General features: G+C 48.4%; 8 protein-coding genes across 8 annotated transcripts; 6 read left to right on the top strand and 2 right to left on the bottom strand.

The window, feature by feature from the left end:
- Positions 1–493: 493 nt before the first annotated feature.
- On the bottom strand, positions 494–1670 carry F4812DRAFT_436092 (uncharacterized protein). Its single transcript, XM_047934816.1, has one exon. It carries the CDS (start codon positions 964–966, stop codon positions 754–756), a length of 213 nt encoding a protein of 70 aa, XP_047788461.1. The 5' UTR covers positions 967–1670; the 3' UTR covers positions 494–753.
- Positions 1671–2734: 1064 nt separating this feature from the next.
- Positions 2735–8484, top strand: F4812DRAFT_98322 (uncharacterized protein). Its single transcript, XM_047939606.1, has 3 exons — positions 2735–6549; positions 6608–8330; positions 8388–8484. Exons 1-3 carry the CDS (start codon positions 3121–3123, stop codon positions 8447–8449), a joined length of 5214 nt encoding a protein of 1737 aa, XP_047788460.1. The 5' UTR covers positions 2735–3120; the 3' UTR covers positions 8450–8484.
- Positions 8485–9413: 929 nt separating this feature from the next.
- F4812DRAFT_465984 (GroES-like protein) lies at positions 9414–11045 on the top strand. Its single transcript, XM_047938510.1, has one exon. It carries the CDS (start codon positions 9530–9532, stop codon positions 10640–10642), a length of 1113 nt encoding a protein of 370 aa, XP_047788459.1. The 5' UTR covers positions 9414–9529; the 3' UTR covers positions 10643–11045.
- Positions 11046–11081: 36 nt separating this feature from the next.
- Positions 11082–12434, bottom strand: F4812DRAFT_465981 (uncharacterized protein; the record flags this gene model as incomplete). Its single annotated transcript, XM_047938509.1, has 2 exons — positions 11082–11649; positions 11722–12434. 2 exons carry the CDS (start codon positions 12432–12434, stop codon positions 11082–11084), a joined length of 1281 nt encoding a protein of 426 aa, XP_047788458.1.
- A 1342-nt stretch (positions 12435–13776) lies between these two features.
- On the top strand, positions 13777–16810 carry F4812DRAFT_98305 (uncharacterized protein). The gene is made up of 2 exons (XM_047939605.1): positions 13777–14263; positions 14321–16810. Exons 1-2 carry the CDS (start codon positions 13910–13912, stop codon positions 16457–16459), a joined length of 2493 nt encoding a protein of 830 aa, XP_047788457.1. The 5' UTR covers positions 13777–13909; the 3' UTR covers positions 16460–16810.
- Positions 16811–17085: 275 nt separating this feature from the next.
- F4812DRAFT_436078 (eukaryotic translation initiation factor 2C 2) lies at positions 17086–20934 on the top strand. Its single transcript, XM_047934815.1, has 4 exons — positions 17086–17529; positions 17603–18735; positions 18790–19037; positions 19093–20934. Exons 1-4 carry the CDS (start codon positions 17273–17275, stop codon positions 20599–20601), a joined length of 3147 nt encoding a protein of 1048 aa, XP_047788456.1. The 5' UTR covers positions 17086–17272; the 3' UTR covers positions 20602–20934.
- Positions 20935–21047: 113 nt separating this feature from the next.
- F4812DRAFT_436077 (HET-domain-containing protein) lies at positions 21048–24157 on the top strand. Its single transcript, XM_047934814.1, has one exon. The coding sequence runs from the start codon at positions 21411–21413 to the stop codon at positions 23817–23819; it is 2409 nt and encodes an 802-aa protein (XP_047788455.1). The 5' UTR covers positions 21048–21410; the 3' UTR covers positions 23820–24157.
- A 279-nt stretch (positions 24158–24436) lies between these two features.
- Positions 24437–27216, top strand: F4812DRAFT_452049 (uncharacterized protein; the record flags this gene model as incomplete). Its single annotated transcript, XM_047936292.1, has 2 exons — positions 24437–24861; positions 24927–27216. The coding sequence occupies 2 exons, from the start codon at positions 24437–24439 to the stop codon at positions 27214–27216; spliced, it is 2715 nt and encodes a 904-aa protein (XP_047788454.1).
- Between the last annotated feature and the right edge of the window lie 183 nt (positions 27217–27399).

Here is a 27399-nt window from a genome sequence, read left to right as displayed (position 1 = left end):
TTATATTAGGTAGGTACCTAGGTAGGTAGGTATACATGGTATATTCTCAGATATCAGGTATTTTGGATGCTGTTCCTTGCATACCTAGGTAGGTAGCAAAGTAAAAGGCTACGTGCATATCGTAAAACTTCAAGTACCTCTTAGAATAATTGGGTGGGTGACACGGATTGCTCAACAGCCATTCCCAAAATCTTTCTACTTTACTAGTTTATTAGGCTTTTGTGCCCTGCTTCAACTTGTTTGAACATGTTTGCTTGATGCAACCACTCAAAGTAATCCTGTAGAATAGCGTGGCTTTTTGGCTTGCGCACTCGAACATGGAGGCGTAAGCTAGTAACGGTGTTATCCCAGAGGTCGCCAATCATTCGATGTACGGGCAAGCAGTAGGAATTTCAGCTCCAGGCGCAGGCGGAGAGGGAAGACATTCATTTTGCCACTCTTACCGATTTACATCATGCGAAGTACCAACATCGCTTGTACCTAATAAATAATAGATATTTAAATCGTTGTGGTGATATTGGAATCCAACAATTCTAAGGTCTGAATTGACATATTTATATTGTGCTTGAATGCAACTTCGTAATAGGTAGGTAGGTAGGTAGCTGCTTGATTGCCTTATTCTGAACCATTGGGATTTAGACATGAATTGTTCCGCAGCGGAGCAACCGGTCAGATGCACGACAATCATGCAGGGCTTCTTGCGAATATGCACAATAGTATATACCGAAAGCTTGAGTAGGTACCTAGGTAGTATTACATGCCTTTTGACGCAGATCGGATGGCAGCGTGATTATACATCTTGCACCCGTGATTAGCTCCGAGTCCAAACTTGCACATTATCCCAGTGCGACTCTGTGAAGTACAAGAGGAAATAATCGCAGTATCGGTTCTTTTTTTTCGGCTTGGTAATATGTAGGTAGGCCAAGCTAAAGTTAAGGTAGGAATATAAAAGAATGCGATCATCATCCCCAACAGCTCGATCCATCACTAGTCAGTCATAGTGGATACGATTAGGATCCAGTGTGCCGAGGGTGTTGACCAATTCGTGGTCCAGGCGGAAGCGGATCCAGGGCGGAGTGCACATCATCGTGCCTTAGGAAAACCAGATCGTCGCCCGGCCAAAAAGGACGCGAGAGCCACATTTGCGGGACCATATCCGTTCGATTGGAGATTGATTAAACTGTTTGGGATCGTGAAAATGACGATTATTATGTATTTTGTAGGTTACGGACGGGAACCGGTTTGCTGGTAAATGATTAGTTAAAACATACCAACCTCCTGTTATCGTTAGTCAGGTTGTTAGTGCATCGCACATCGGGATAAAAGATATTAAGATGAATCGAACCGGCTTCAAATAACCGAGCCGTGACTATCAATATAAAACACCATTTGTGAAGATAGAGAAATAGGTGAAAGTAGAAGGTCGTATCAAAGCCTCGGAGTGGTTAATTATAACGAACGAATAATATCAACATGATGGTAATAGACGATTGCACAATAGCATTCGATGTCTATAACGATGTCTACAACGATGTTTACCTAGGAAGTAGGTACTGCTTCGACGTTAGAGGGGCTGAGGTAGGCTGAGGGGAATAGAATAAGAGGAAGAAGAGGTATTGTATTGTACATGTACCTAGAGACTCTAGACAGTAGCACTAACCTAGCGTGACTACCTAACCTAGACGTACCTACCTAAACTAGAAGATACCTAGATGGGACTTCAAGGTTGCTGTTAGGGCGGTTGCCGCCCCCGACCTCCCTTGTCATCCCATCTCATTTGTAACCGGACCGTGCCTGTCAGCTTTTATCACGACCCCCGTCTTCTCATCCCATCCGTCTTTTGCGAAGCTATTGGCTGCGTCTCCTCAAAGCCAACGCATCAACCTCCCACCCCAGCAAGTTTTCCTAACAGAGCCTCTCTCAAGCCCCAGTCCCTCTCAGGAAACCAGTTTTACTTGCCAGCTCTTATTATTGTTATTTTTTTTCTTAGAACAATGACTCCTTAAGCCTATTATCATCACCTATTCTCCTTTCCATCCCACGACTCGTCACTTAAATCGAGGAGGGAGCCTCGAGGACTGCCTGGACTGCCTGCACCAGTTCTGACGATAGTCCTGGTGACTTCGGGAAATCAGGTCCAGCATTTATTGGACCAGAGAAAGGGTTGCACGCATCGTCCTGCAAGAAAGAGAGGCATATCTCGCCGGCCAACCAGCATACTCGTTTTTTTTTCCCTTGGGACGAGAAGAGAACCCATAAAAGGGGAAGAAAACAGGAATAAGAAAGATAAATATACAACCGTCAACCATACATCTTCCAACTTACAGAACAATAGTATACGTCGCATATCCCGACGACTCTTCAAAAGTATGTATGAATTTGTCTCATAATCTCATTGATTCTTTATTTTGGTCGTATGTCGACATGGATTGCCGTTCCTCCGCGCGCGTATTCGCATAGTTGCAGGGTTTCGATTGTGCTGCCAATTCGAGCGCAATTGAGGGGGCTGGGACTTTCGGGTGGGAAGATCTGAAGCCTTTTATTTTTCTCTCTCTAACAACCGTGGACTTCGTCTCCGTCTCTTACTATCAACAGACCGAGACAGGTGGAAATATTTTCAACCTTGTTGCAATTTTATTTTATTTCATTTTTATTTCGCTTTTGGTATTTCTTCGTTTTTCTTGTTGAATTTCCTCTCGCAATCGAATATTTATTCTATTCGTGGGATTTGTTCGCTGCGACGTAATTAGCCAATTGTCCTTGTTATTGGCATTGGCCATATCTTCGGGTTTTGTATGGTCGTTGTGTAGAACAGACCACTTACCACTGGTTAATCATTTATTAACCTTCATATTCCACTTAGATCTCTCGGTATCTTGTTTGTTTTCGCCTCCTATATTTCAGCCAATGCGTTCGCAAAACGTCGGCTCTTATTAGTCGCGGATCCCCTGTCCGCATCCTGCTTTCTCCTCGACCTCGATTGTTTACCGTTCACCGCTTGACCAGTAGCCAGGGTAAACAAGACAGCTAGAAGAGGATTGGCTCGAGGAGGAAGCGGCCACTCAATCAGAGTCGAGACCGCGCATGCTTTGACAACTGGTCGCATTCTCAGGCAGCAAAATGGGAGTGAGTGTAGACACCAGCAGTATTCCCCCGTTACCTGCCCCGACCGAGACCGAATCCCTTACCACACCTACCGAACTTGCACCATCCGATGTTTCCAAACCTGCCGACGACGACAAGTCGCACTATTCACTCCCCGACGACGGAACACCAGTAACTATCAAGACCCGTGGCCATAAGCCAAATCGCTCTCAAACCTCGCTGCTCATTGAGTATTTCGAAGGCGGTAAAACTAGTAGTACCGTCGGCTCTACTCTTTCCGATCGCAGGCCGAGCGTCCGTGTCCGTTTAACTCCCTCCAAGACTCGAGGAAGGAACGACCATATTCAGATCACTGAGACTATGAGTACGAGAAAGAGGTCGGTGTCGAGAAAACCAACCACAAGCTCGAATATTACTCGGAGCGAGCTAGACATAATGACGGACCCTGAAGAAGTAAGGAGCATGCACTCTTACGCATCAGCAACTGAAGAGTCTAATGTCTCTCGGAACCCGATTGAGGTTGAGATAGAACCGAGAAGCACTCATCATCGGCGACGAAAGGTATCGAGCCCGCTCATTCCTGCTGCTGATAGCAAGGTCTCGTATCCTCCACCGAACATGTCCGATATCTCAGTCATTCCCTCCGATAGTTTTCTAGACGGTAATTCGGGCGGTAACTCGGGTGGTAATTCGCTTACGCTCAATGACAAGCGTGCAAAGAGTCCGCTTAGGAGTGAACCTGCCCCTAGCGAAAAGTCCCATCGTAAGGTTAGGAGCGCTAGTCATGATAGGAGTGTCATGCAAAAAGCAGTTGAGAAAGCAAGCAAGCCTGAGCGAAGACACAAGTCGAAGAGCAGAACAGGCAGCTCCGGCGACAAAGAAAACGAGAGACGGAGGTCAAAGGGGAGTAATAAGGAATCCGTGGTCTCAGTTGCTGACTCGAGCATCCTCTCATCGCAAATGGCCCCAAGCCACCGTTCTTACAATACACATTCCTCTTCAAAGGTATCAATTAATAATCCGAAACTTCTTGAGACAGTCGAGGATGCCATCCGACGTCTCATTCTCCCCGAGTTAGATGCCATTAAGAGAGAACGAAGCCAACGAGACTCTCGAAGACCAAAAGACCGGGAATCGCTCTCGAGTCTGACATCGGTATCTCGTGAGGAGATCTCTGTTCCCAACAAGAGAAGGTCTGCGGATACATCCCAATCGGCAAAGGCGAAGGAAAAGCGCGACAGAGAAGCGAGAAACGATTTATCACCTCAAAGCAGCGTTGAGGAATCGATTCTAGATGATATCCCAGATGAAGAACTTACACCGCGTCGCGACCATGATAAGCTTACGGATGCGGCCTTGGACGCCGCAGTTACTGGTGCCGCACTACGGTCCAGAGGTGACGAAAAGAGACAACGGAGGAGGAGACGAGCAGAAACGCCAAAGCACGACGTTGACGAGAGATATGTGGAAGGGTATGAAGAAGCAGATCACAAGGTAGTACCACCCATGCCTCTTCAGAGCGAAATAAATCCATCCGACATGACGCGAACTTCAATCCTATCCGCGGAGTCAGACAGGCCTCACTCCGCCAGTGAGGAGATGACCCCAGTAAGAGAGGCCACAAGAGGTATTGCTTCAATCGATCCTGCCCAAGAAACTCCGTCGCCGTCAAGATCTCCTCTTCATACCATTCAAGGTCTGGGTACACAACACTCCAATGTTTCTCATGGCGATCTCAAAGCTCTTCCTCGTAAAGGCAATAACGAGTACCAGGAGGAGTATAAGCATGACGAATATGATGGCCAATATGATGATGAATATGATGAACCGAGCCAACTTTCTGAGCCTGGGTTGTATGAGGACGACCCTTCTATGCACTCCTTCTATGGGTCACAGGATGTTCCGGCCCCTCTACGTTATGTTCCATACCAGCAAGAACGACGTGGATTAAGCCCTATTCAGAGCGTATCGGGGTTCACAGAAGGTGAAAGCGATGTACATGGACCCCGCGATGCAAGGACCATAAATACTACGAGCGAGCTCTCGTCTCCTGAGAAGTCACCCTACGACCGTGATCTTCATTCGCCCAGTTCGGTCCCTAGCAATTTACGAGGCCGCGAATTCGTCGATGAAGCCAGTAGTTTGATGAGTTCCGGTTTGGGCTATAATAATCCCACATACACCGAGGATAGTGAACTGGACCGAGTGACTTCGGGACAGGCGGTTCATGCTGTCGGAGGAAACGTGGAGATGGTACACCAGAACTTCCCCCCTGAGTCTGCCGTAGCGTCACTAGTCGAGGGTTCGCAACTAGATCCTTCCCTCCTAAGCGGATCTACGGGGTTTAGACAAGATTATCGCGACTCCCAGCTTTCTTATAATGAAGTCACGAGGGCAAGAGGAATAAGCCCTACGAAACGTGCGACGGAAAGCCGCCGCGAAGCAGTTGAGCAACAACATGACCAATCACCGAGTGCGTCCCAAGGGCATGACCCTTCGAGTGGTTCTAGGGAATTTGTAGAATATGACCTCAACGAATACGGTCAAAAGGTTCCTCGATCTACCTACCGCAATTCTCCTACCGCTTCCGAAAGTGCCATTACGAGCGGTGCACTTCAGCGAGCTCTAGCACTTAAGCAACAGAACGAAAGCCAACAAACCCCGGCCCAAAACAAGGAGCCTACCAGCAAGGTTAATGCGCAAAACCAATCCTTCAAGGAACGTGCCAAAGATGGTTATCGTCCTGATGCTACCCCTCGTCACAGCATCGATCGTCTTTCGGATTATAATCAGCCAGAGATGGGAGCTAGTGGCATTCCAGACTCTGACAATCCCATGCCGGAGATTGGATATGGTGGCGACGAGGTTTCTATCATAGATGGGCCACTTGGTGGATCCCAGGATGGAACTAGAGAGAATTGGCCTGAACAATCAACGCCGGCACACGAGAGATCATACGCCTACGATCGTGCTGTGACGCCGAAGGCACCAGCTACATTGCATAGCCGGCAACCTAGCCAGGACCAGGACGACGAGTGGCAGAGGACGTCTTGTGAACGTAAACGAGACACTTTAGTCACAAATCCTTATGAGGGAGCTAGTCCGATTGCCAATCTCCCTGGCCTGGATGGCAACCTGCTTAGCGCATCTGGCTTTGGAGCAGATGCTTACCGAAGTGGTTTTCACACGGGCAGTCCCGGAATCCCTGGCGGTGATGAGGGCTACATTTCTGCCGCGCCGAACGATGTTCGTGACGTACCGAACATGCAGGGTAAGGATATGGGATTATTGAATGGAGAATCTGATGACCCATTTTACGCGCCAAAAGACACAAGGCAGCTCGCCGGCCTATCCCAAGCAATGAGCACACCACTCTACGATCCTTCTACCGGAACTGGAATTGACAGGATCCAATCTAAGGATATTATTGCTTTGATGGAACACGTATGTATACCTTAGGTAATTTCCCACGTATTAAGAATTTTGCTAACTAGTAACACAGCTTATGGTTCGCGATGCGCAACGAAGTGCGCGGGATACTGAGATACTTGTAACCCTCGTTCGGTCAGCGGCCGAAATGAGAAACTCTTTCGAAGACCTCAAGAGGATGCTGGTAGATAACGCGGATAGAGTCGTTGATGAGGTAAAGGAAGACACCGAAAAGACAGTCAAACGCCACATAGGCGGACCCCGACCTTTCCCAGGCAGCAGTGCACGATCAATCCAAGGAGGTTCTCAAGCTGGCACAGAGGACGTGGCCGCTAAGAAGCGCAATATTCTTCGACGCGCACTTCAAGGCCTCAGTTCAAAGGGTGCCAATGATTTGACTAGGATTGAGGATTTACTCAACCAGCTACTTGACGACGTAAACGTCCTTAAGCACCAAACTGCCGGACCCGTAGGCACAAGCACGCGAGCTCAGTCAATTGATGGCATTCAACCAGATGTCCAATATGAGCAAGATCGAGGTTACGAGCCTGAAGGCCATGCTGGAACCTCAACAGCCAGTCACGCAAGCCAGTCAGGACACCTTTCGATACCCCAGTCTCGCGGAAATAGCAACAAATTAGCTGGCGAGCGAAAATTCTCCGACCACCGTATCAGTACGGTACCGGAAGATGAGGGTGAATATAATGACCATTCTATGCCGCCGCCCAGCCAATACGAGATGCACGGTGGAATACTCTCGCCTAGCTCCGAAAGGTCCAGAGGTGGTTCAGTACCTCTTGGAACACCACCTCAAACCACATCTCAGGCGCAGAATTATTCGATGAGCAATGAGAACACACCTCGGACGGAAGAAAGTAAGAAGCATAAATCCCGGGGCTCGTCCAGTCTCTTTCCCAAAATCTCAAGATGGTCTGAAACGACGACATCAAGCATTGGAAGAGTATTCCGAGGTAGTGGCGCTTCCAAGAAGCACGACCCCCCGGAGGACTTCCTCCGACACCCACCATCTCGATCCGGCTCAGATTTGGTTAATTATGACCAATTCCAAAGTCAGCCCGCATATGAAGGGGACAAGTTACACTCGGGCTTTTCGGAACAAGATATTCGTTCACCACTTGTAGGTGATAATCTGCCTACCACGACCGATATGCAGCAACCTCGACTGGCTGTTTATGCTCAAGCCGAGCCTGTTTCCTACTCTAGTCCAGAGGACCCTAAATATAAGGTGCACCGCAACTCCCTGAACTTACAACACCCGCAGCCGCGGCAAGGACAGACCGAGCGGTTTAGAACAGCGTTGGAGACCTCGGCACAAGATTATGATAACGCGATGTCTCCGGGGTCGGGTGACTGGGCTGGCTCAGCTCCGTCCCTACATAGGTTTCCTATCCATAACACCAATCGGTATAGCGACAACAGCGCAATGAATTCCGGTCACGGAGATGACTATAATTGGCAGCAAGAGATGCCATCGCCTAGTCCTCTAGGGCCACCGCGACCTCCCAAGGAGCCATTGGATAACTCATCACCAGTCCAACATGAAAGGGTGAACAAACTACAGAAGCAGGGCAGCCCTCTGCCGTTCCACAGCGTTGAAAGTGGCTATGGCACAGCTACAGCGACGCACGCTGGAAGTTATCACTCTAGCAGCCCAAAGCCAGAGAATAAGAACCTAAGCGGAGCTCTAGGGGTTCCTTCTCGAAGACCCAGCGGACCCAGGGCTATGACCCCTAGTCGAGGTAGCGAAGAGGCAGAGGAAAGGAGACGCAAGCGAGGTAAGCTCTTCCCGTAATGTTTGCACAATAACTTTAATTTACTAACTGTTTGGGTAGATACATTCGGCACGATTGCCAGCCCCTCGAGCGTTGTCAGTCAAGAGTCTGAAACGTTTTAACGAGAAAGTATCATAATATTTTTGATATGGCAATACTTTCACCATTTGGAGTTGTTTTCAGAAGCTAAATTCATGAATGAATGAATGAATGCATGGTTAATAATACGCGGCTGCTGGATCGCCGCAACGTAGATATAGTAATTACCCCTTCACAGGCGTTCGGATTTTGGTATTTCATTATGACCCAACCGCATCTTCTACAAAGAAGGACGAATGGAAGGGACCAATGACCCCATCTCATGTTTTTTTTTTTTTTTTAACAAAAGGATGCTTGACGTAAAAGCATGGCATCACATGGTATAGCAAATATTTCTGCCGATACGGCGGCGGGTTGGTTTGATATGACCGGATTTTTTGGTTGGTTATAGGGCTGTCGAGCGGAAGATACCAAAGACGTGATATCCTGAGCTAAATCGAACGTATTTTCATGTATTAAGTTATACCATATACCGACTCCCGGGTAGTTTGTTTGGATAATGTGAACTGAGAAGTTGCGTGATATATCCTTTGAATCGTATTTTTACTATAGCGTCAGACTTACTTGCATTTGCTATTTACTTCCCAACAGTATCAATGGTGCGAATGTGATCTCTCAACGCTGGTTGTGGACTTATGCCAAATTAACTTGTCATTTGAGATGTCTCGTTGCAACAAAACCAATGGAACGGAGTCCGTTGTCCGAAAGGACATATCGGCCACAAGCATTTACAAATTGGTGCGTAAGATTTATGACCAATTGACGGCGCTAACAGGACATAAGAAACAGCACAACCTCTTAACTCCTTCGGGGATTTACTACAATTTGAGAGGAAGTCTGGGTAACTTCAAGCTCTGGGCTAGAGCATAATGACTCCGTATAAGGTGCGTTAAGGATTCGAGATATCCATATGGTTATTTACGTCTCGGACAGGATATATAAACCGGTCTGTCTGCCGACCACTAAATCAATATTATAATCTACATCACGCTCAGATATCTCGTATAATTCCTCAACACTTCACTTCTACTGGACTCCTAAGTTATACTTCGGTACAGTACAGTATATTTTGATATCATCTCATCATCATCGTCATCATCACCATGTCTACCACAACCACCAACCGCACCTTCTGGCAGGACAAAACCGGCGTCCCAGGCACCATCCGCGAGACTGCCGTATCACTATCTGATACCACCCTCTTCGAAGGCGAAATCCTTGTCAAAGTGCACGCCTGGGGCCTCAATCCCGTCGACGCGTACCTCCAGGACGTGCCCCTCCCGTTCGTAAAGTTCCCCCTCGTCCCCGGGACGGACGTCGCCGGGACCATCGTGCGCGTGGGCTCCGGCCGCTTTCAAGTCGGCGACCGCGTGCTGGCCTACGCGCCGGGGATCTCGTTCCCGGAACGACCGGAACGGGGCGCGTTCCAGGAATACGTGGTCCTGGACTCCGCGCTGGCCGCCAGGGCCCCGGACTCGGTGTCTTTCGCCGAGGCCGCCGTGTTCCCGCTGTGTTTCGCCACCGCGGCCCACGCGCTGTTCGATCCGGAATTCCTCGCTCTCCCGCTGCCGCCTCCTCCCGGGTCTCGGTCCTTTTCGAGCGCAGGCAAGGGCGCGGAGACGGAGAAGCCGGTGCTCGTCGTGTGGGGCGGCGCCTCGGCCGTCGGGAGCAACGCGATCCAGCTCGCGAGGGCGGCGGGGCTCGAGGTCGTCGCCACGTGCTCGCCGCGGAACTTCGCGTACGTGCGGAGCCTGGGCGCGGGGGCGGTGTTCGATTACAACGGCGAGACGGCGGTCGACGACATCGTGGCGGAGTTGGACGGCGGGGGGGATGCGGGGAGGTGCGTGGTGGGCATCTTCCAGGCCGCGGGCATAACGGGCGATGCCGTCGCGCCGTGCTGCCAGGTATCCGCGCGGTTGCGCCGCCCGCGGCGGAAGCCGTTCGTCGCGTGCGCGAATGCGATTCCCGAGGGGGCGGTGCCGGAGGGGGTGGAGGCTAAGTTCGTGCTGGACTGGAAGGCGGGGAGGGGCATGTACCACGACGTAACGTCTACGCTGTTTGCGGAGTTCCTGGAGGAGGCGCTTAGGTCCGGGACGTACAAGGTCGCGCCTAAGCCGGAGGTGGTGGGGACTAGGGGCCTGGAGGGGATTCAAGAAGGGTTGGATATTGTGAGGAAGGGGGTGTCGGCGAAGAAGATTGTTGTTTTGGCGGAGTAGGTAGGGTGTGATTAGGGGGTTTGATGTGGTTGAGGCTATTATTTGCCTGATAGGGGGCATCGTGTCTTAGCCACCATCTAACGACCTTAATGCAATACAAGATTTTTTTCATACAATTACGATCTGGCTGATGGTCCAGAAGCAGGTATGCTAACTGAGAAATGGTTCTTGTAATATCTAATGTAGCTAATTTCTATTCCGCTCTCATCGTGGTTAAAAAAGTTCTGCTTCCCGCTTTAGTCATTCTTCGTCGGCACACAGTTTACTCATGTCTTTTCAATAAGCACCCCGATAATTTCCCTGCTCAAAAGCACCTAGTAAACCATCGCTGTATATCTGGGCAAGGGTAAGAATCCGCTCGCATCATACTCTTCAAGTCTTTGGTGTAGGTCTAGTCATCAGCATCATAGTTAAAAACATAGTACTATCAGGTATCTGCTTAATGGCCCAGGTCGGAAGTAGCATATATCCGGATAGCCGTGAGGGCAGGACGGCACTCCGCCCACGATTTCCACGTCATTAGAAGTACGGGACCCATTTCGTCCTCCGACCCCCGCTCATAATGATCCTCGGGAAAAATCATCTTCTGAAGATATTGTTCCGGGTGCGCCAGGGCGGGCCAGCAATATTTATTGCGGCTCTCCACGTATTTGTATAACCGCTTGACCTGATCATTTATGCTGGTGATAAGAGCTTTCCAACTGTTTAGTTTGACGATGTCCGGTCTTTTGTAGAGTATTTCGCTGATGGCATGTTCGCGAACCCACTGCATCTTCGTCTCGTAGCTGGCACTTTGAGGGCCGTATTTCTTGGCCTCGCGTTGTAACATGCGGAGGTCTAGAAGCAGTCGAATCTTTACCTGCGTCACGCAGACGAGGTGGGATAGAAGGGCCGCAGAGTTGATCAACATGTTGGGATCCTCGAATACATCTTTCTCGTGGGATCCCAAGGATTCAGGGTCAATGTTATCACATCTATATCCCTCCCAATTAACAGCCAAGCACCATCTCGTGAAGTTGTAAGCATCTTGTTCCTCGCCTAAGCGCAGATAGAGTCCTGGCACCTAGCTCCGTACGAACCGCTCATCCGTAGCCTCTAGCTTCAGCATTTCGAGGCAATGAAATAGCATGTGCTCGACCGCTAGGCCGTTGTCAATTCTCGACAGCGCACTTATGACCCTGCATTTCGCATCCAGGTATGGACTCGTAGCTTCGGAAAAATTAAAGAGACCTGGGGCCGTCTCGAAGGGATTGGCAGGTAACTCGTCGTCGCCGGGATATTCTCGCAGCTTTGATTCCTCCTCGGCCAGTTCCTTCAACATATCTCTCACAGGGCGGCACTCCTCCTTGTGTCTTTGAAAACTCACGACCTGGTGGATCTTGCTGCAATAGAAAACAGCTTTGCAACCGCTGCACATGCACAGCGTATCGGTAATTAAGCAATTTTCTACGTAGCAAACCCCCCACGGAAGGCCGAGCTTCGACCTGTTGAATAACCCGTTGGCCTGCGGCGTGGCGACATATCTGGATTTGTTAATGGATAATTCGCTGATACGCTCGCTAACGGCAAGCAAGGTACTCATGGTTTGGATAAATGCATTCGTCTTGGCTGCATTTTCTCGAAACACGTCTTCATCAGACGAGTCTACTTCGGGAGTATGCTGATCAGAAGCCTTTATAGTTGATGAATCTGACTCATCCTCACTGGATACGTGTTCATTGGATTCGACTTCGTCCGATGTGTTTTCTCCAGGCGTACTCGTGTTGTCCGCGTCGGGGACAGTAGTACACATTGTGCCCGGCTTATTCGACATGAGTCCTATATATGATATAACTCGGTGACACAGCTTGAAGGTTTTATGTATGGCTAAATTTCTTGGTAGGCTTAAGAGACATAAGAGTATTGTGAGAGGAATGGTATATGACTGTTAGTTTAGTTCTTTGTGAATTGTATACCTGCCTGCTTAATGGTACGATTAAGATACCTATTGGCATTGGACGTAACTACCTATATATTTGCTATTGATAACGAGGCTTCTATTTAAGAGGAACGACGTGGATATCACGACCTTTAAGGATACCTAGTACCTGGGTGGGTACGTTATGAACTTTAAGTGATTCAGGGGTAACTACGAAGAGTACTATGACGGATATAAGCATTTGGAATATACCAAGTGGAATCATGCAATTTAACAGTATTACAACTTTAACTCTCCTTCGTTTTTAACAACTCGCATTAATCCCGTCTATATGCCTAGTATAAGATATATCAAGTTCTAGAAGTATCCAGAGTGTTATTCATGGTGAGGTTTATTATAGCTAGTCTAAAGTTGAGTACTGTCGATTCAGCCTACCTAAAGCTTTGTACCTGTCAGCTTCACCCGTCAGGCTAAAGTACAGACCACAAGGATTATGATACACCTACGTTGGGTAATTTATCATTATCTAATTTCGTCGTCTGTAGGACTTGACAGATGAAACAATCAGAAAAAATTGGTCAATGCGGAAATACTTCTAATTATCGACCTATGCTAAGAGTAGAACGGAGGAGTCATCTGTGACACAAGGCCATACCATATGAAGCGTCTTCTTTCGAATATCACAGAGTATAAAGTTCTGCCTATCAATCTAGGTACGTGGTGGTAAGAAACTTGTTACAGCCCTACCTCTCAATCATGTGGAACAATAATGACCTGTCGCATATAGTTGGGGGCCATATAGCCACTCTCAATCCCTAATGTAGTGCGTACTTCGTTAATTGTATTGGCCAAAACTACCTAAGCTACCTAGGTAGGTACGTAGGACATTATCACTCAGGTAGTATTCTCACCCTTCTAGCGTGCATGATATAGGATCTCCTTACGATACTTAGGTTCCGCGGCTGAGGTTGTAAGTGCATTTATGGTACTCAGCTCGGTAGGACCGCCAAACATCTTGAGCACGAAACCAGTTCCAAACATGATCTCGTTTAATCCTAGGAAACATATACCTATAGTCTCCATCTCATATTTGGGGGTCTAGGTGGTCTGCATGTACATAATGGTAAATCAGCTTATATTTAGTCTTGCCAGGCTGCCGTGTGAATAGTTGGTCTGCTAAGAAATTAAATTTTCGCGGCAAAGAAAAATCTCCTAGTCTCTCGTGCTTGCCTCATCCAAATATCAAACTTGGGAAAAGTCTACGGCTTTTTGGGGACTCTTCCTCTGAAGCACCTAAGCATATACCCATATCAGTTACCCCCAAAACTCTAAGTGACATTGGCAACAATATGCTGACCCACACTCAACGCCATAAGGACTCCTTGGGAAGGTATAAGATAATTAAAGAGAAGCATGAGAATCAAGAGCATTTTTTGCGTCCGGAGGACGGGAGATTAGCCCCATTAACTGTGCAGGGTATTGAGAACACAGTTGGATATGGCAATGTGCTCACTGGAGGCAGAACCTGGGCTTTCAAAGGCGAGTCGGGACGACACATCACAATTATTATGAGGCTACTTTGCTGGGTGCATTCGTTTAGGTATAAGGATGGAAGCATGGAGAAACGAGATATGTCTGAGGATGGCTCAGCCATGATGCTTTTCCTCGTCTGGCTCCCATGTTGCCTCATTTTAACCTTACTGGTAAGCTCAGGACACTGCATGGTGTCCACATTTGGACTTGCATTAACAAATCTATAGCTCTTCATACCACAGAGCCTTGAAGGTCAATTTAGAAATCAGGGACTCTACGACCCTATCCTTTATCGAGACTGGCGTTATCCGAAAGTATCTCGAAACCGCTACGAGGGAAAAAACGAAGATGAATGTGAAGGAGAGGAAAGGGGGCAACACGGACCTAGAGACTTGGAAGCAAGAGCGATTTCCCGCCCAATTGCCACTACGCGAAGCAATTCTAGCGGAACCAAAAACGATAACGACGGAATATTGGCTCGGCATTTTGGTCCCAGATTTTTATGCTTTGTTACAGGGATCCACGAACAGAATGGTGTTGAATTCAAGACCTGCAGAGTATCGGATTGGATTAGGGACAATGGAGAGCACGCTTACAATGGTTTCGTCTTCCTCTCGTATACGCGACACCAGTTCTGCGTAGACTCAGAAGGCGAGATCTATGATCCCAAGAGGTGGACCGATCTTTCCGGAGAGCAAAGAGAAAACCTAGTGCCAATAGCGAAGAGAGACCGGCAAGCTTTATTGAAGAAAGGAGTCGAGGCTGCCCGTTCGGCTAATAGGGTAGCTTTCTGGATAGACTTCGAGTGTATTCGGGATATAGACACTCAGCCAGAAGGTACTGCAGAGAACAGCGCCAATAGCAAGAGCGACGACGTGTACAGAATTTGCGACATTGTGCGAGCGGCATATTCGATGGTCATCTTCGTGGGACCCTCGCTTGGAAGTAAAATCCAGGGCACACCAGAGACATATAGTCAGGCCATCACAATAGAGTGGCTACAAGCATATGGGGATAGACTTTGGACGCTCCCAGAGATTCTTCTATGTCCATCTGAGCGCCGGATCAAGTTGCACTTTTACGGCAAAGCTGGACCGCCTGAAGAGTTGGCCAAACGCGACTTTCCGGCCCGGGCCGTGTGGAAAGATGCCGATCGTGTAAGAGAACTTGTTGATCATTATGAATCAACAATTGACTTGTCGCCTCTAGAATTGGTCAGCATTGCTCTGGAATGCCTGGCGGAAAGAAACACGCAGAAGTTTAGGGAGGGTGATATCGCATATGCTCTTATGGGGCTTCTGCGGCGAAGACCGATGACTAACGACAAAGATTCTAGCTTCGAGGCATTTGCTAGATTATCAGTCGCTAATGTCAGTGACGCGCTGCTAGAAAGACTAATATGCATGCAGCCACTTCATCGAGATGCTCCGTGGTACGAAATCAAAGACGATTTTGGAGCACGACTCTGGGATATCGAGCCACGGTGCCAGGTAGCAGGTATTGTCGACGACCAAGCTGTTACATTAGATGGTGCAGTCGGAGCCTCGATCCGATGGGATCGAATGGACCAGGTTGCCTTCTTCAAAAGACCGACAACTGCTCGTACTTTTGCAAAGGTTGCGCTTCGCACAATGCCGGGCTACTTGCTTGCGGGTATCGGGATGGTAGGATTTGTCGGTAGTCTGCTCTCCTACGACGGCATTGGTGCAGAGTTAGGGGCCTTGGGAGCGGGTATGCAGGGTCTCCTCGCGGTGGGAATTATCTTCCTCGTGCCGGGGGTGATTGTCTTCTTGCTCGCTCCGTACATGATCTTTGAGCTTTACCGCGGCGAGTTCTGGTCTACGCAGGCCATGTTCATCGGCATCGAGGGTGTGCCAGATGACCTAGGCTGGGTTGAGCGTCACCTCTTCGGGTTGAACCAGGGACGGTTGAAGTGGAGCGTTGCGGGAAGCACATTATCGCAACACAAGCTCTCAACGTATGATGAGTGCGAGGCTCTCCCGCCAAAAGAGAGTACCCCTGCATTAAAATTCGCAAACGAAGCGAAGGGCAGCAACTATACCAATGTGGAGGAGAAACCATTTACACTGATCGATATATATACGCGTACTGCGACAGTATATTACGCCGTGCGACCGCCCACCGCTCTCATCGTTTGCGGACAGGAAGGGGGAATGCAGCGGGCGGTACTTTACTCGTATGACTGGCGGAGAGGTACATTTTCACGGGAGGCCGTAGTTCGAGTGAAAACGATTGTGCTGGAGAGGATGTTTAGGGTTGACCGCTTCCGATTTGCTCTTAACCGAAAGATGTGGGAGAAGCATCCAGAATCGCCAGGTTCTACGTCTGAGACAAGGCTAGAGTAACGCGTCATAATAAGCGAATAGAGCTCAAATCCAAACAGCGGAGCCGGTTCCTATAGGACCAAGGGAATGTTGATTACATTGTTTTTTTTTTTTTTTTTTTTTTCCTTGGACAACTGGGAGGGGAATGAGTTGGATGAGTTGTTGATTGAGTTCTAAGTTTTCGAGTGGATCAACTCTAGCATGTACTGGTTATCTACGAGGTATCTTGGTACCTAGGTAGGTATCTTAGGTACCTCTCCCCCGAGTCCCCCTAAGTTTCAGGTCGAGGTTTACGGCTGCCCGAGTACCTGAAGAGCTAGGGCGAGTCCAAGTCGGGCGGGGTCCTTAGGCCCTAGAGAACCTTAGTGCAATACCTGTAGGTACCTAACTTAACCTACCTGATACCAATGGCCTTATTGCATGTGACTTTCTATTTGATGTCTATAGGAGGTACCAACATGTAAGGCAGGTAGGTCTTTCATGTAGCTACCTCAAATTATGTCATATCTCACATTATGAATACATGAACCTGGGTTAGTGTTGGTATTCTCCACGTTGTGTAACCCCTCAGTGGCTGACGAAAAGAGACAGGCAAGAACAAACGAGTTACCCTGCCCTACACCCAGCCTACCTGCCCTACCTACCTGCCTGCCTGCCTGCCTGCCTGCCTGCCTAATAACCCCTAATAAAACCTAATCTTAATAATACCCAGCTCCCAAAGCCTTTTTTTGCTCTTTCCAACTTTCCAACTTTTCCTTTCCCTTTTCTTTTCCCTTCTCCATCAATTCCATCCCGCCACTTTTTTGTCCCGTCCAAACCTTACTATCGCTTATTATGTCTGGTCGTGGTAGAGGTGATAGAGGCGGAGGCGGTGGTAGAGGTGATAGAGGTGGTGGCGGTGGTAGAGGTGATAGGGGTGGAGGTGGCGGTAGAGGTAGGGGTCGAGGCGGCTCATACCAAGGAGGCCGCGGCGATGGAGGTGGAGGCGGAGGCGGAGGCCGCGGTGGGTTCCGTGGAGGCTCATTTTCAGGCGGTTACGGCGGTGGTGGTGGTGGCGGCGGTTCGGGGGGCTCGGGTCTCCCCGCATACCCGTAAGTGTCACTAATCCTTAGAGGCATACCTACCTAGGTATACGATATATATGACATACTAATTCCTCTGAAGTGGGTTAAATGGAATCCCGGTGCCGGACCCTAACGTTACGAGAACTGAGGATGCCCTTCAAGCCAGCAAAACATCTGTTGACTTGTCCAGCCTTAGCCTTGCTGACAATTTCCCTACTCGGCCGAGCTATGGAACCAAAGGACTTCCTGTCGTACTATGGGCTAATTACTTCACACTCACAGTCTCGCCCAAGCTAGTGCTTCACCGTTATGACATATCAGAAGTGGACCCTGCTGTCACGGGCAGGAAGAGAACTCAAACAATTCGCCTGCTTCTGGAAACCCCCCAGTTATCACCATTCAAGAATGACATTGTAACGGACTTCAAGTCGACTCTCATCTGTCGGCAGAACATCAAAGACCAGGACATTGTGGTTACCTATCGAGGGGAAGGTGAAGATGATCCTCCCGAAAATCCTAAGCTTTACACTGTCAAGATGCGGTTTACAAATACGCTATCCATTTCGGCGTTGAATGATTTCCTCAACTCTACCAACTTCTCCGACAATTATACCGAGAAGTTGCCGACCATACAAGGAATCAATATATTCCTCAATCATTACGCCAAATCGGCTGGGAACCTGGCCACAATAGGTTCATCTAAGACATTTTCCCTGAGCGATAAGTCTGATACATATGATCTTGGTAGTTGTCTGGTGGCTATGCGTGGTTTCTTCGCTAGCGTTCGTGCAGCGACGGCTCGCATCCTCGTCAATGTAAATGTGAGCCACGGAGCATTCTATCCCGAGGGCCCGCTTGATCAGCTTATCATGAAGTTTGGATCCGGAAGAGGCTTGTACAAGTTGGAGCAATTTCTGAAGTCGCTAAGGGTCAAGACAACCCATCTTAAGGAAAGGAAAAACAAGTCTGGTAAGGTTATTGAACGAACCAAGACTATTTGGGGCTTAGCCAACAAGAATGACGGTTACAACAGCCCTCACCCCCCTATAGTGAGGGCGTATGGGGCTGGGGCAAAAGATGTCCAATTTTGGCTGGATGAAAAGCCCTCGTCGAAGTTGCCGTCTGACGCCTCGCCTGCGGGAAAGAAGAAAGGTGGAAAGGGACCGAAACCACAGGGTAAGCCTGCTGCGACTGGGGGAAAGTACATCTCTGTTTATGATCATTTCCTCACGGGTAAGTCTACCGACCGTCTGGAGTAAAGTTAGCAATTCATTGACGGTCTTATAGCCCATGGGATCCGCGTGGACAATCCGAATCTACCAGTTGTCAACGTCGGGAATAGGGAGAATCCGTCGTATTTACCTGCCCAAGTCTGCTATGTCATACAAGGCCAACCAGCTAAGACTAAACTCGATCCGAGCGAGACCCAGAACATGATTCGGTTCGCCGTTCGTAAGCCCGTGGATAACGCCTTGTCTATAGTCAAAAAAGGTCGACAGACGGCGGGGCTATCCCCTGACACGAATCCTTTATTGGTAAGTCGTCGTTACGTGTATTTTGGACCTATTCTAATTAGGACATTTCACATAGGAAAAATACGGCATTTCCGTCTCCTCCGACTTGATAGCCGTCAACAGCCGTGTTCTTCAGGGACCGAAAGTTGTTTACAGGCAAAACCAGCCAGCACAAATGATGGCTGGTAGTTGGAATATGGTGCCGCGCAACGCCGCGAGCCTCAAATTCCATACTGGCACGGTACTGGAAAAATGGTCTTGTTTATATGTTGAAATGCCTGGATACCCAAGAGCCCAGACATTTACCTCCGACAGTCTCAAGCAGCTTGCCGCCAAGCTTCATCTGACCCTGATGGACACGGGCATCATGGCCAAGCCGCCCCTCCCACCACAAAAGCTTTTTCTAAAGGACACTGATGACGACGCCCTCGATAACTTCATGAAAATGGCATCAGCATCCTTAAATCTCCTCTTCATTATTCTGCCATCAACCCCTATTCCTTTGTACTACCGTATCAAACAGCTTGGGGACCTTAAATATGGTCTCCACACCATTTGTAGCGTGGGCTCCAAAATCTCCAAGACTTCGGGGCAAGATCAATACCTTCGCAATGAGGCCCTAAAGGTCAATCTGAAATTAGGCGGCGACAACCAGGTAATAAACCCGATTAATCTAGGTCTAATTGCCGAAAACAAGACTATGGTAGTCGGGATAGATGTAACACACCCGTCTCCCGGTTCAAGCAAGACAGCACCAAGCGTCGCTGGTATGGTAGCAAGCATCGACAACAAGCTCGGACAATGGCCTAGTACGCTACATATCCAGAAGGGTCGGGAGGAGATGGTAAAAGGCCTAAAAGATATGCTCAAGTCACGCCTCCGTTTATGGCGCGAGAAAGGAAAACATACAGGCTTTCCAGAGAATATCCTAGTATATCGTGACGGTGTATCTGAAGGCCAGTATCAGAAGGTCCTCGATGAAGAGCTACCGCTACTACGTGCGGCATGTGCAGAGACGTATCCGCCACCGGACCAGAAAAAGGGCCTCCCGCGTATGACTATTGTCATCGTTGGGAAGCGTCACCACACGCGCTTTTACCCAGTCAAAGAAGGTGACGCGGACCGCTCGGGAAATACAAAGCCGGGGACTGTCGTAGACCGTGGCGTCACCGAAGCCCGCAGTTGGGATTTCTTTTTACAAGCGCACGCAGCACTTCAGGGAACAGCGCGGCCCGGGCATTACTTCGTCATACTTGACGAGATTTTCCGTCAACGATATGGTGTCGCGGGTGGTAAATCCAAAGCACCAGGCCCTGCAAAGAACGTTTCAGACGAGCTACAAGAGTTGACACAGAGCATGTGTTACGTATTTGGCCGTGCTACGAAGGCTGTGAGTTATTGCACGCCTGCGTACTATGCCGACATCTTGTGCGAACGCGCTCGGACTTATCTTCATGATGTGTTCGATAGCCCGGCCAACTCAGCAGCGCCGACGGTAACTAGTGGAACTGGTGTAGGTGCCGGACCTTCGCAGCAGGACGTTAAAGTTCATCCAAGGTTGGAAAATAGTATGTTTTACTTATGATTCTAGACTAGATGGTATAGGCCTTTTTGCTACCTCGAAGTACCATGACGGTACAGGGAATTGTAATTAAAGGAGGTACTTAAGAAGTAAATTGAACACCTATGTTAAAATGTACTTCTAACTTATAAGAGAGTATTGAGTTGGTTTAACTACCTACCTTACCTACCTACCTAGGTAGGTGGGTAATCTCGTAAAACATTGAATTATTCGTTATGGAGGCACCAATCTGTAAATGCGGCATGGTTAATAAATTTTAGCGGTCTTATCTCATATTTATTACCTATTTAAAGCCGAGTCTGGCTCTGGCACTGCATTAGAAGCTTTTTGTAAGTGGTCATAATAAGTTTGGAAGCCCCTCAGCTGAGTTCTGGGCGGGTTAGAAATTAGAACGATGATTGGTAACTGTAGTAGTGTGTTGTACAATACCAAGTTCCTTGAAATGAATGCACACAACTCTACCAGGTAGGTAATTTAACCAACCTTTTCAGGGGACAGTTGAAATCAAATACTGAGATAACTCATGTAAGTTCAATTATGAATAAGGCAATTTAGGAGCCGAAATCACGTCAGACTTGAGACTCGGCGTTGTCAGGACTGTGGATATTTGTTCGACGAAGGAATATCATCTACATATTCCCCGCTCATTGAACCCCTGTCTAGGTCTGACGAAAGCCGACAATTCCAAATTCCCCTAGTCCGTTTATTATTAAATAGAACAGATGCGCACTGATGGTTATGGTAGGATAGAGGCGAGCTGAAGTTCATATTTTGACACATTCACCTTCAGACCGTCGAGATAACCTATTACCATGTCTAAAAATCATGATGTTATAACTGCACTCGCGCCGTCCAGTACCGAGCGGGATTTCATCTGCGACGAGTGCAAGGCAATAGATTTCAACAAAGCATTAGCGGTGCCGGCAGCTCAACTCCGTGACGGGAATGATTCGGAGTGCGGCATACTACTTGATACGAATGCTTCGCGATATGCGTCCTCGCCCAATCCCGCCTGTAAACTATGTCGCATTCTGCGGTCGACGATATGCTGGTACCACGAAGAATGGTGGTCTGACCCTGACGAACAGGCCGATCATGACGCTATAGAAGATTTTGAGCTTTACGCGTTTGCTTCCTCGCGAAACGTTCCATGGGGATTCAGGAAACCGGGGCCCGACCAGGACTATCATATCCTCATCACACTCCCTGCTGGGTTTTTCGCTAGTTTCGGCGACCATTCCCGGCAGTGCGGTCGGGGTGAGGCGGGATATGTATTCTGTTTCGATAAAATCCCCTCCCCGGGTCTTTTTAGGCCCCTGGTCATTCCTAAACAATTCGATTATCAGCGGGCTCGAGTTTGGTTAGAATTTTGTAGGGAACATCATGGCCAGCAATGCTGGATCGCGGAAGAGATAGTACCGGGAATGGAACTGATTGATTGCGAGACTTGGACTGTTGTGGAGGCTAAACCAGGCATGCGGTGGGTGGCTCTCAGCTACATCTGGAAGGCCCGGGGAGATGCAACAGATGCGGATTCAAAAGTTGGCCGTGAATCTTCATCTCCGCGTCTTCCCTCTTCCGTTCCTACCAGTATCAAAGACGCTGCTACAGTGGTAAGACAGCTTGGGTTACGGTACCTTTGGGTCGACCGCTATTGTATCGATCAGAGTAAGGAAGAAGAAAAGGATTTCCATATTTCACGGATGGATGCGATCTATCGTGGAGCAGAGCTGGTCATTATCACTGCGGCGGGCACCGACGAGGACTATGGATTGCCGGGAGTCGGGTCGACCCCTCGTTTACAGCAAGACATAGTTCCGCTTGAGTCCTCTACTATCTTCACCACTGGTCCCGACCCACGTTGGCATGTGCAAGAGCACTCTCGGTGGTGGACGAGGGGGTGGACTTATCAAGAAGGGCTACTGGCTAGTCGACGTCTCGTGTTTACTGACCATCAGGCGTATTTCGAATGCCACGGAGCGACTTGGATGGAGTCAGTAGGCGGTGTCGAATTCGCCCCAAACCAAAAGATACCTGTCAACTTAGCCAGCATGAAAGCGGCACGCAAACGCCTGTTCAAGCCTTTGGGAAGCACCATCTCTACCGATCTAAATATCCCCCCAAGAGTAAGCGACGATGGTTCCACGTCGCGTAACGACTACCTAGTGGCAATCCAAATCAGAGAATGGTGTCAGTTGGTTGGGCAGTACACGTCGCGTACACTGAGCCATGATGTGGATTCTCTTAACGCTTTCGCTGGGATTGCGCGGTTGCTAAGCAAACTAGAGCGCCCTACACTTCATCTCGTCGGCCTTCCGTATGTGCTCACCACGGACGATACCGAGCTTACGGATAGATATTTCTTCGCATCTTTCTGCTGGCATCACTCGAAAGATTGCGCTCCTCGACGGAGGCCGGACTTCCCATCGTGGAGCTGGTCGGGCTGGGCGGGGCCGGTGACTTGGATGGGCGTCTGGGTGCTCGAGCGCAGGGCAGAATGCGACCCGAAGTGGCGGAATGTGCGTATCCAAGATTCGACAGAACAGTCCCGTCCCGTCTCGGAGTATTTGGCGCAACATACTCCGATAGACAACGGTATTCCACCACCCCTCGCCATCTGCTTCGAAGCGAGAGTGGTCCCTTTGTCACTTTTCCAGTTTAACATTAGAACGCCTGACGACGGTCGGGTAAACACCTTTGTGCGTGACGAGGATGAGGATGAGGATGAGGAAAGTAGAGACAATACAGAAGACGACGATAATGAGAATGACGACGAATTTCAGAGTAACAATGAGGATGGTAACGAAGTTGGTAACGAAAACGACAGTCACGGTGAGAACGAGGATGATTCTGATGATGAAGAGGGCGAAGATGAAGCTTCCCCAGAAGATGAACCAGCCGTTCCCGATCCGGATAACTGGGGCCTTTGGACCATTGGGATCCATAGAGTACACAGCGACGCGACAAAGCCTACGAAGACGCCGAACGAGTTACTTGATCATTTGAAGGATGGCACTTGGTCATGTCTTTTGATCGGAGATTACAGCGGAAACGGCGGTTATACGCATGAGCGGTTCCTCTTGGTCGTAAAGTGGTTAGATGAGAAGACGGCGACCAGGGTTGGTGCCCTGGTACTTCAACAGCACTACTATCTGGATCAGGCCTTCCCAGATTTCTTCGACGAGAGTGGTCTAGATTGGCGAAGCGTTCGGTTGGTTTAGCGGCGTTGGGTGTTGGAAAAGGGGTAGTTGCAGTCGTGGTTGTAAAGAGAAGAGTGAAGGCTTTTATACCTACCAGGTACCTATGTTATTTATTACCTAGGACATATATCGCAAAAGTGTGGTTTATTTTTCTATATGTCCACCTTATATTTAGGTCTTTATAATATGAGAAAAAAGAGTCTTTGTAAACTCTCGAGTAGTTCTCTAAGGCATCAAAGTTCGGCTTGCAATAAACAGCTTAAGTCAATACACCAGGATAGAGACTCAAATGAACTAAGACAAAACGTAGTATTACTTTGGATACCCAACTGCCACCCAATATAGCTATGACTATAATTAATAATGCAAATCATAGGAGTAAATAAATAAGGCTAGACATTTGGAAAGTGAAGTTGTGGCTATGCCCTAAGAATGGGAAATATATAGATGCGAAGCCTCCAAAATCTACGAATGACAGTGAAGCCATAGCCCACGTATGACCGTAAGCGGGGTACCTAACTCAGCTTCGCGCTTTTGCAGGGAGCCTCACGTCCTTTTCCTTTCTCAATTATTCATATATCTATTTCGCTTACATCCCTACCTTAGGCAGTAATTGTTGATGATATCCTCGATTTAATATGGAAGCGTTAGCCGCGTTTGGCCTGGCTGCCAATATTGCGCAGTTTGTTGTTATGGCTGGCAAGACTATTGAAAAGACTATACATCTATCCAGAAGAAACCAGTCACTGTTAGCCGAAAACGCGGACCTAGAAATCATAGTTCAGGATTTCATCGGTGCAGTGCCCATAATACGGCGGTTGGACGAAGATGTGCTAAGAAATGACGGAAAACTCAAATCGTTCGCAGAGAGCGGTAAGCGGATAGCAGATGAGATCCAGGAAAAGTTCGACAGAATCAAAGCTCGAAGGGCGAAACGGAGGCGTATCGAGAGTCTGTTCGCAACCTTGAAAGAGTTGAAAATGGCGGGTGAACTAGACTCACTAAGTGCGCGACTGGCTGCTTTTCGAAGTGAAATTACGCTGCACATCAATTTGAAACTCCTGTAAGTTTGACTTTATTGAATCTTGAATGCTCAATATAGGCTAGGCTGGGTATTTATTAAAATAGAGATCACCAGGAGCAGATAAAGCAGAATCTGAACGGACTTACTGAGAGCAACCGTGCATATAAAAGTCGCATCGAGACCCAGTTAGCAGAGCTCACAGGAAAGATAGACAGCCTCACAATTACTGAGTCTCTCGATGATACATATGAGAGAGTTTGGAAAGGCACTCCAAAGCAGTTTACCGAGCTGGTAAACGGGTTTCATTCTTGGTATCCGCAGATATTAGACTTTCAGAAAACCCAGAGAATCATCAATAGCCTCGAGTTCAGCCAGATTGAAGAGCGGCGAAACGCCATTCCAGAAGCGCACAAGAACACCTATAAATGGGTCTTTGATGGCGACGTCGCCAACCTAAAGTCGTGGCTTACGACGGAAGATGCTCCGATATATTGGGTAACTGGGAACGCTGGCTCTGGAAAGTCGACTTTGATGAAATATATCCGCGAACACCCACGACTATCTGCTCGGCTTAGAACATGGGCAGGCAGTCGAAAGCTCTACGTCGCATCTCATTTTTTCTGGAGTGCAGGCACCCCCATGCAGCAGTCTCAAGAAGGACTACTCCGTACACTCCTTTTCCAGATTTTGCTCGAGCGCCCAGACCTGGTCTCCCGAGTATTTTCGAAGGAGTATAACACGCCACAATATCATTTGGGAGGCTCTAGAGCGCTTAGGTGGACTACAAAAGAACTTCTTGACGCTTTAATTTCTCTCCCTACGCTTATGGTCCCGGATTGTCTGTTCATATTTATCGACGGCCTAGATGAATACAGCGGGGAGCACGAAGCACTGCTGCAAATCATCAAATCTCTTGGCAAGCTTCCCAATATCAAACTATGCGTTGCTAGCCGGCCTTGGCTTGATTTCATCGACGCTTTTGAAGATAGCCCCTGGAAACTGTATCTACAACACTTGACAAATTCCGATATCGAGATGTATGTTCGCGATCATCTGGAGCCACATCCACGATTCAAACAACTGCGTATCCGGGATGAGAACGCCGCTCGGGGTCTTGTGGAGAAAATCACTTCGAGAGCACAAGGGGTATTTCTATGGGTCTATCTGGTCGTTAAATCCATGATTAGAGGCCTTGTTAATGCAGACAGTATGAGAGACTTACATCGCAGATTGGACGACTTGCCTCAACAATTGGAAGACTTTTTCGACCGGATACTGGCATCTATCGACGATTTCTATAAAACTCGAACGTCTCGCGTCTTTCTGGTACTAGCCCATTCTCGGACTCCTATGTCTCTCATTTCGTTTTACTTTCTCGATCGTGAGGAAGGACTACCTTTTGATCCGGACTTATTCCTTCTAGACTGGCCGGCAGTGAATGAGACAGAGTTGGAAGTGATAACAACTAAGAAAAGACAGTTGATTGCACAATGCAAGGACCTCATACAAATAATCGAGCGGCCGAAAGATCCCATAATGTTCAACTTCACCGCCAGCTTTCTCCATCGTACGGTTATCGACTTTATCAACCAACCACGAATCCATGAGAATCTCGTCAATGCTGCCGGAGCAAGCTTCAACCCCATAACGACGCTCTTTGAGACAAATGCCAGGCAGTTTCAATCATTGATTCATCTACTCCCAAGGGTTTACCTGAAGCCCTACTTACGAGATTGGTACCTGGCTTCTACATTTTACGCTCGAGAGATAGAGGTCACATTTGGCAAATCAAAAACTCAGCAACTAGATCAGATGAACGAATCGCTCATTAGCTATTTGGAAGAAAGGGGTTTGACAAAATATGCATTTAACGAAGCTCTGTCGAAACTCTTTGACGGCCAACATAGCATTGCAACTATTCCCTCTTTCAGATCCTTTGCCGACCTCGCCATAGATTGTGGGCTACGCCTCTACATTAGCGACAAGGGACTGCGAGCAGAATATGAATTCATGTCGCTCAAGCCAACGCTATGTATTGAACAGACTTCAGGTTTCTCAATCGAGCGAGTTCCAGAAGACCCACAATCACGCCGACGCGTAGCTACAGTTCCCGGCAGACAGCCCTACAGCAACACATTCCACATGTTTACGGAAGCAGAGGAAAAGTTACTTGCCGAACTGGAGAAAATACACCGTTCTGGATCATTCACCCCTCAGCTAGGGGTAAAGCAAGATGCAGAACATCAGATAGAACCAACTGAACCGAGAGTAGAACGGACCTCGGAAATATCGGAGAGTAAAATGACACCAGCTTTCATCCCGCAGAAAGCCAAGCCGAGGGGGATGAAATGGGTGTTATTGAGATTATTACGCCAAACGAAACACTCCGCGTAACATTTCTTCATTGAATGCATATCGCCTTTGCCTGGGCACTCACCATATGGAACATTACAAGGTCATCATCTAGTGAGTCTTCGGTTTTGTTAGGCATGATACCTAGCAAGCAGGCGTTTGGGCATCAGGGCAAATTGTTACTTCTTAGAAACAAGGGTTTCTCATATTACTAGTAGATAGGGG

This window comes from Daldinia caldariorum (assembly GCF_022478825.1).
Source record: "Daldinia caldariorum strain CBS 122874 unplaced genomic scaffold F4812scaffold_13, whole genome shotgun sequence".
Taxonomy (NCBI): Eukaryota; Fungi; Ascomycota; class Sordariomycetes; order Xylariales; family Hypoxylaceae; genus Daldinia; species Daldinia caldariorum.
The sequence above is the reverse complement of the archived record's forward strand: the minus strand, read 5'-3'. Positions and strand labels throughout refer to the sequence as shown.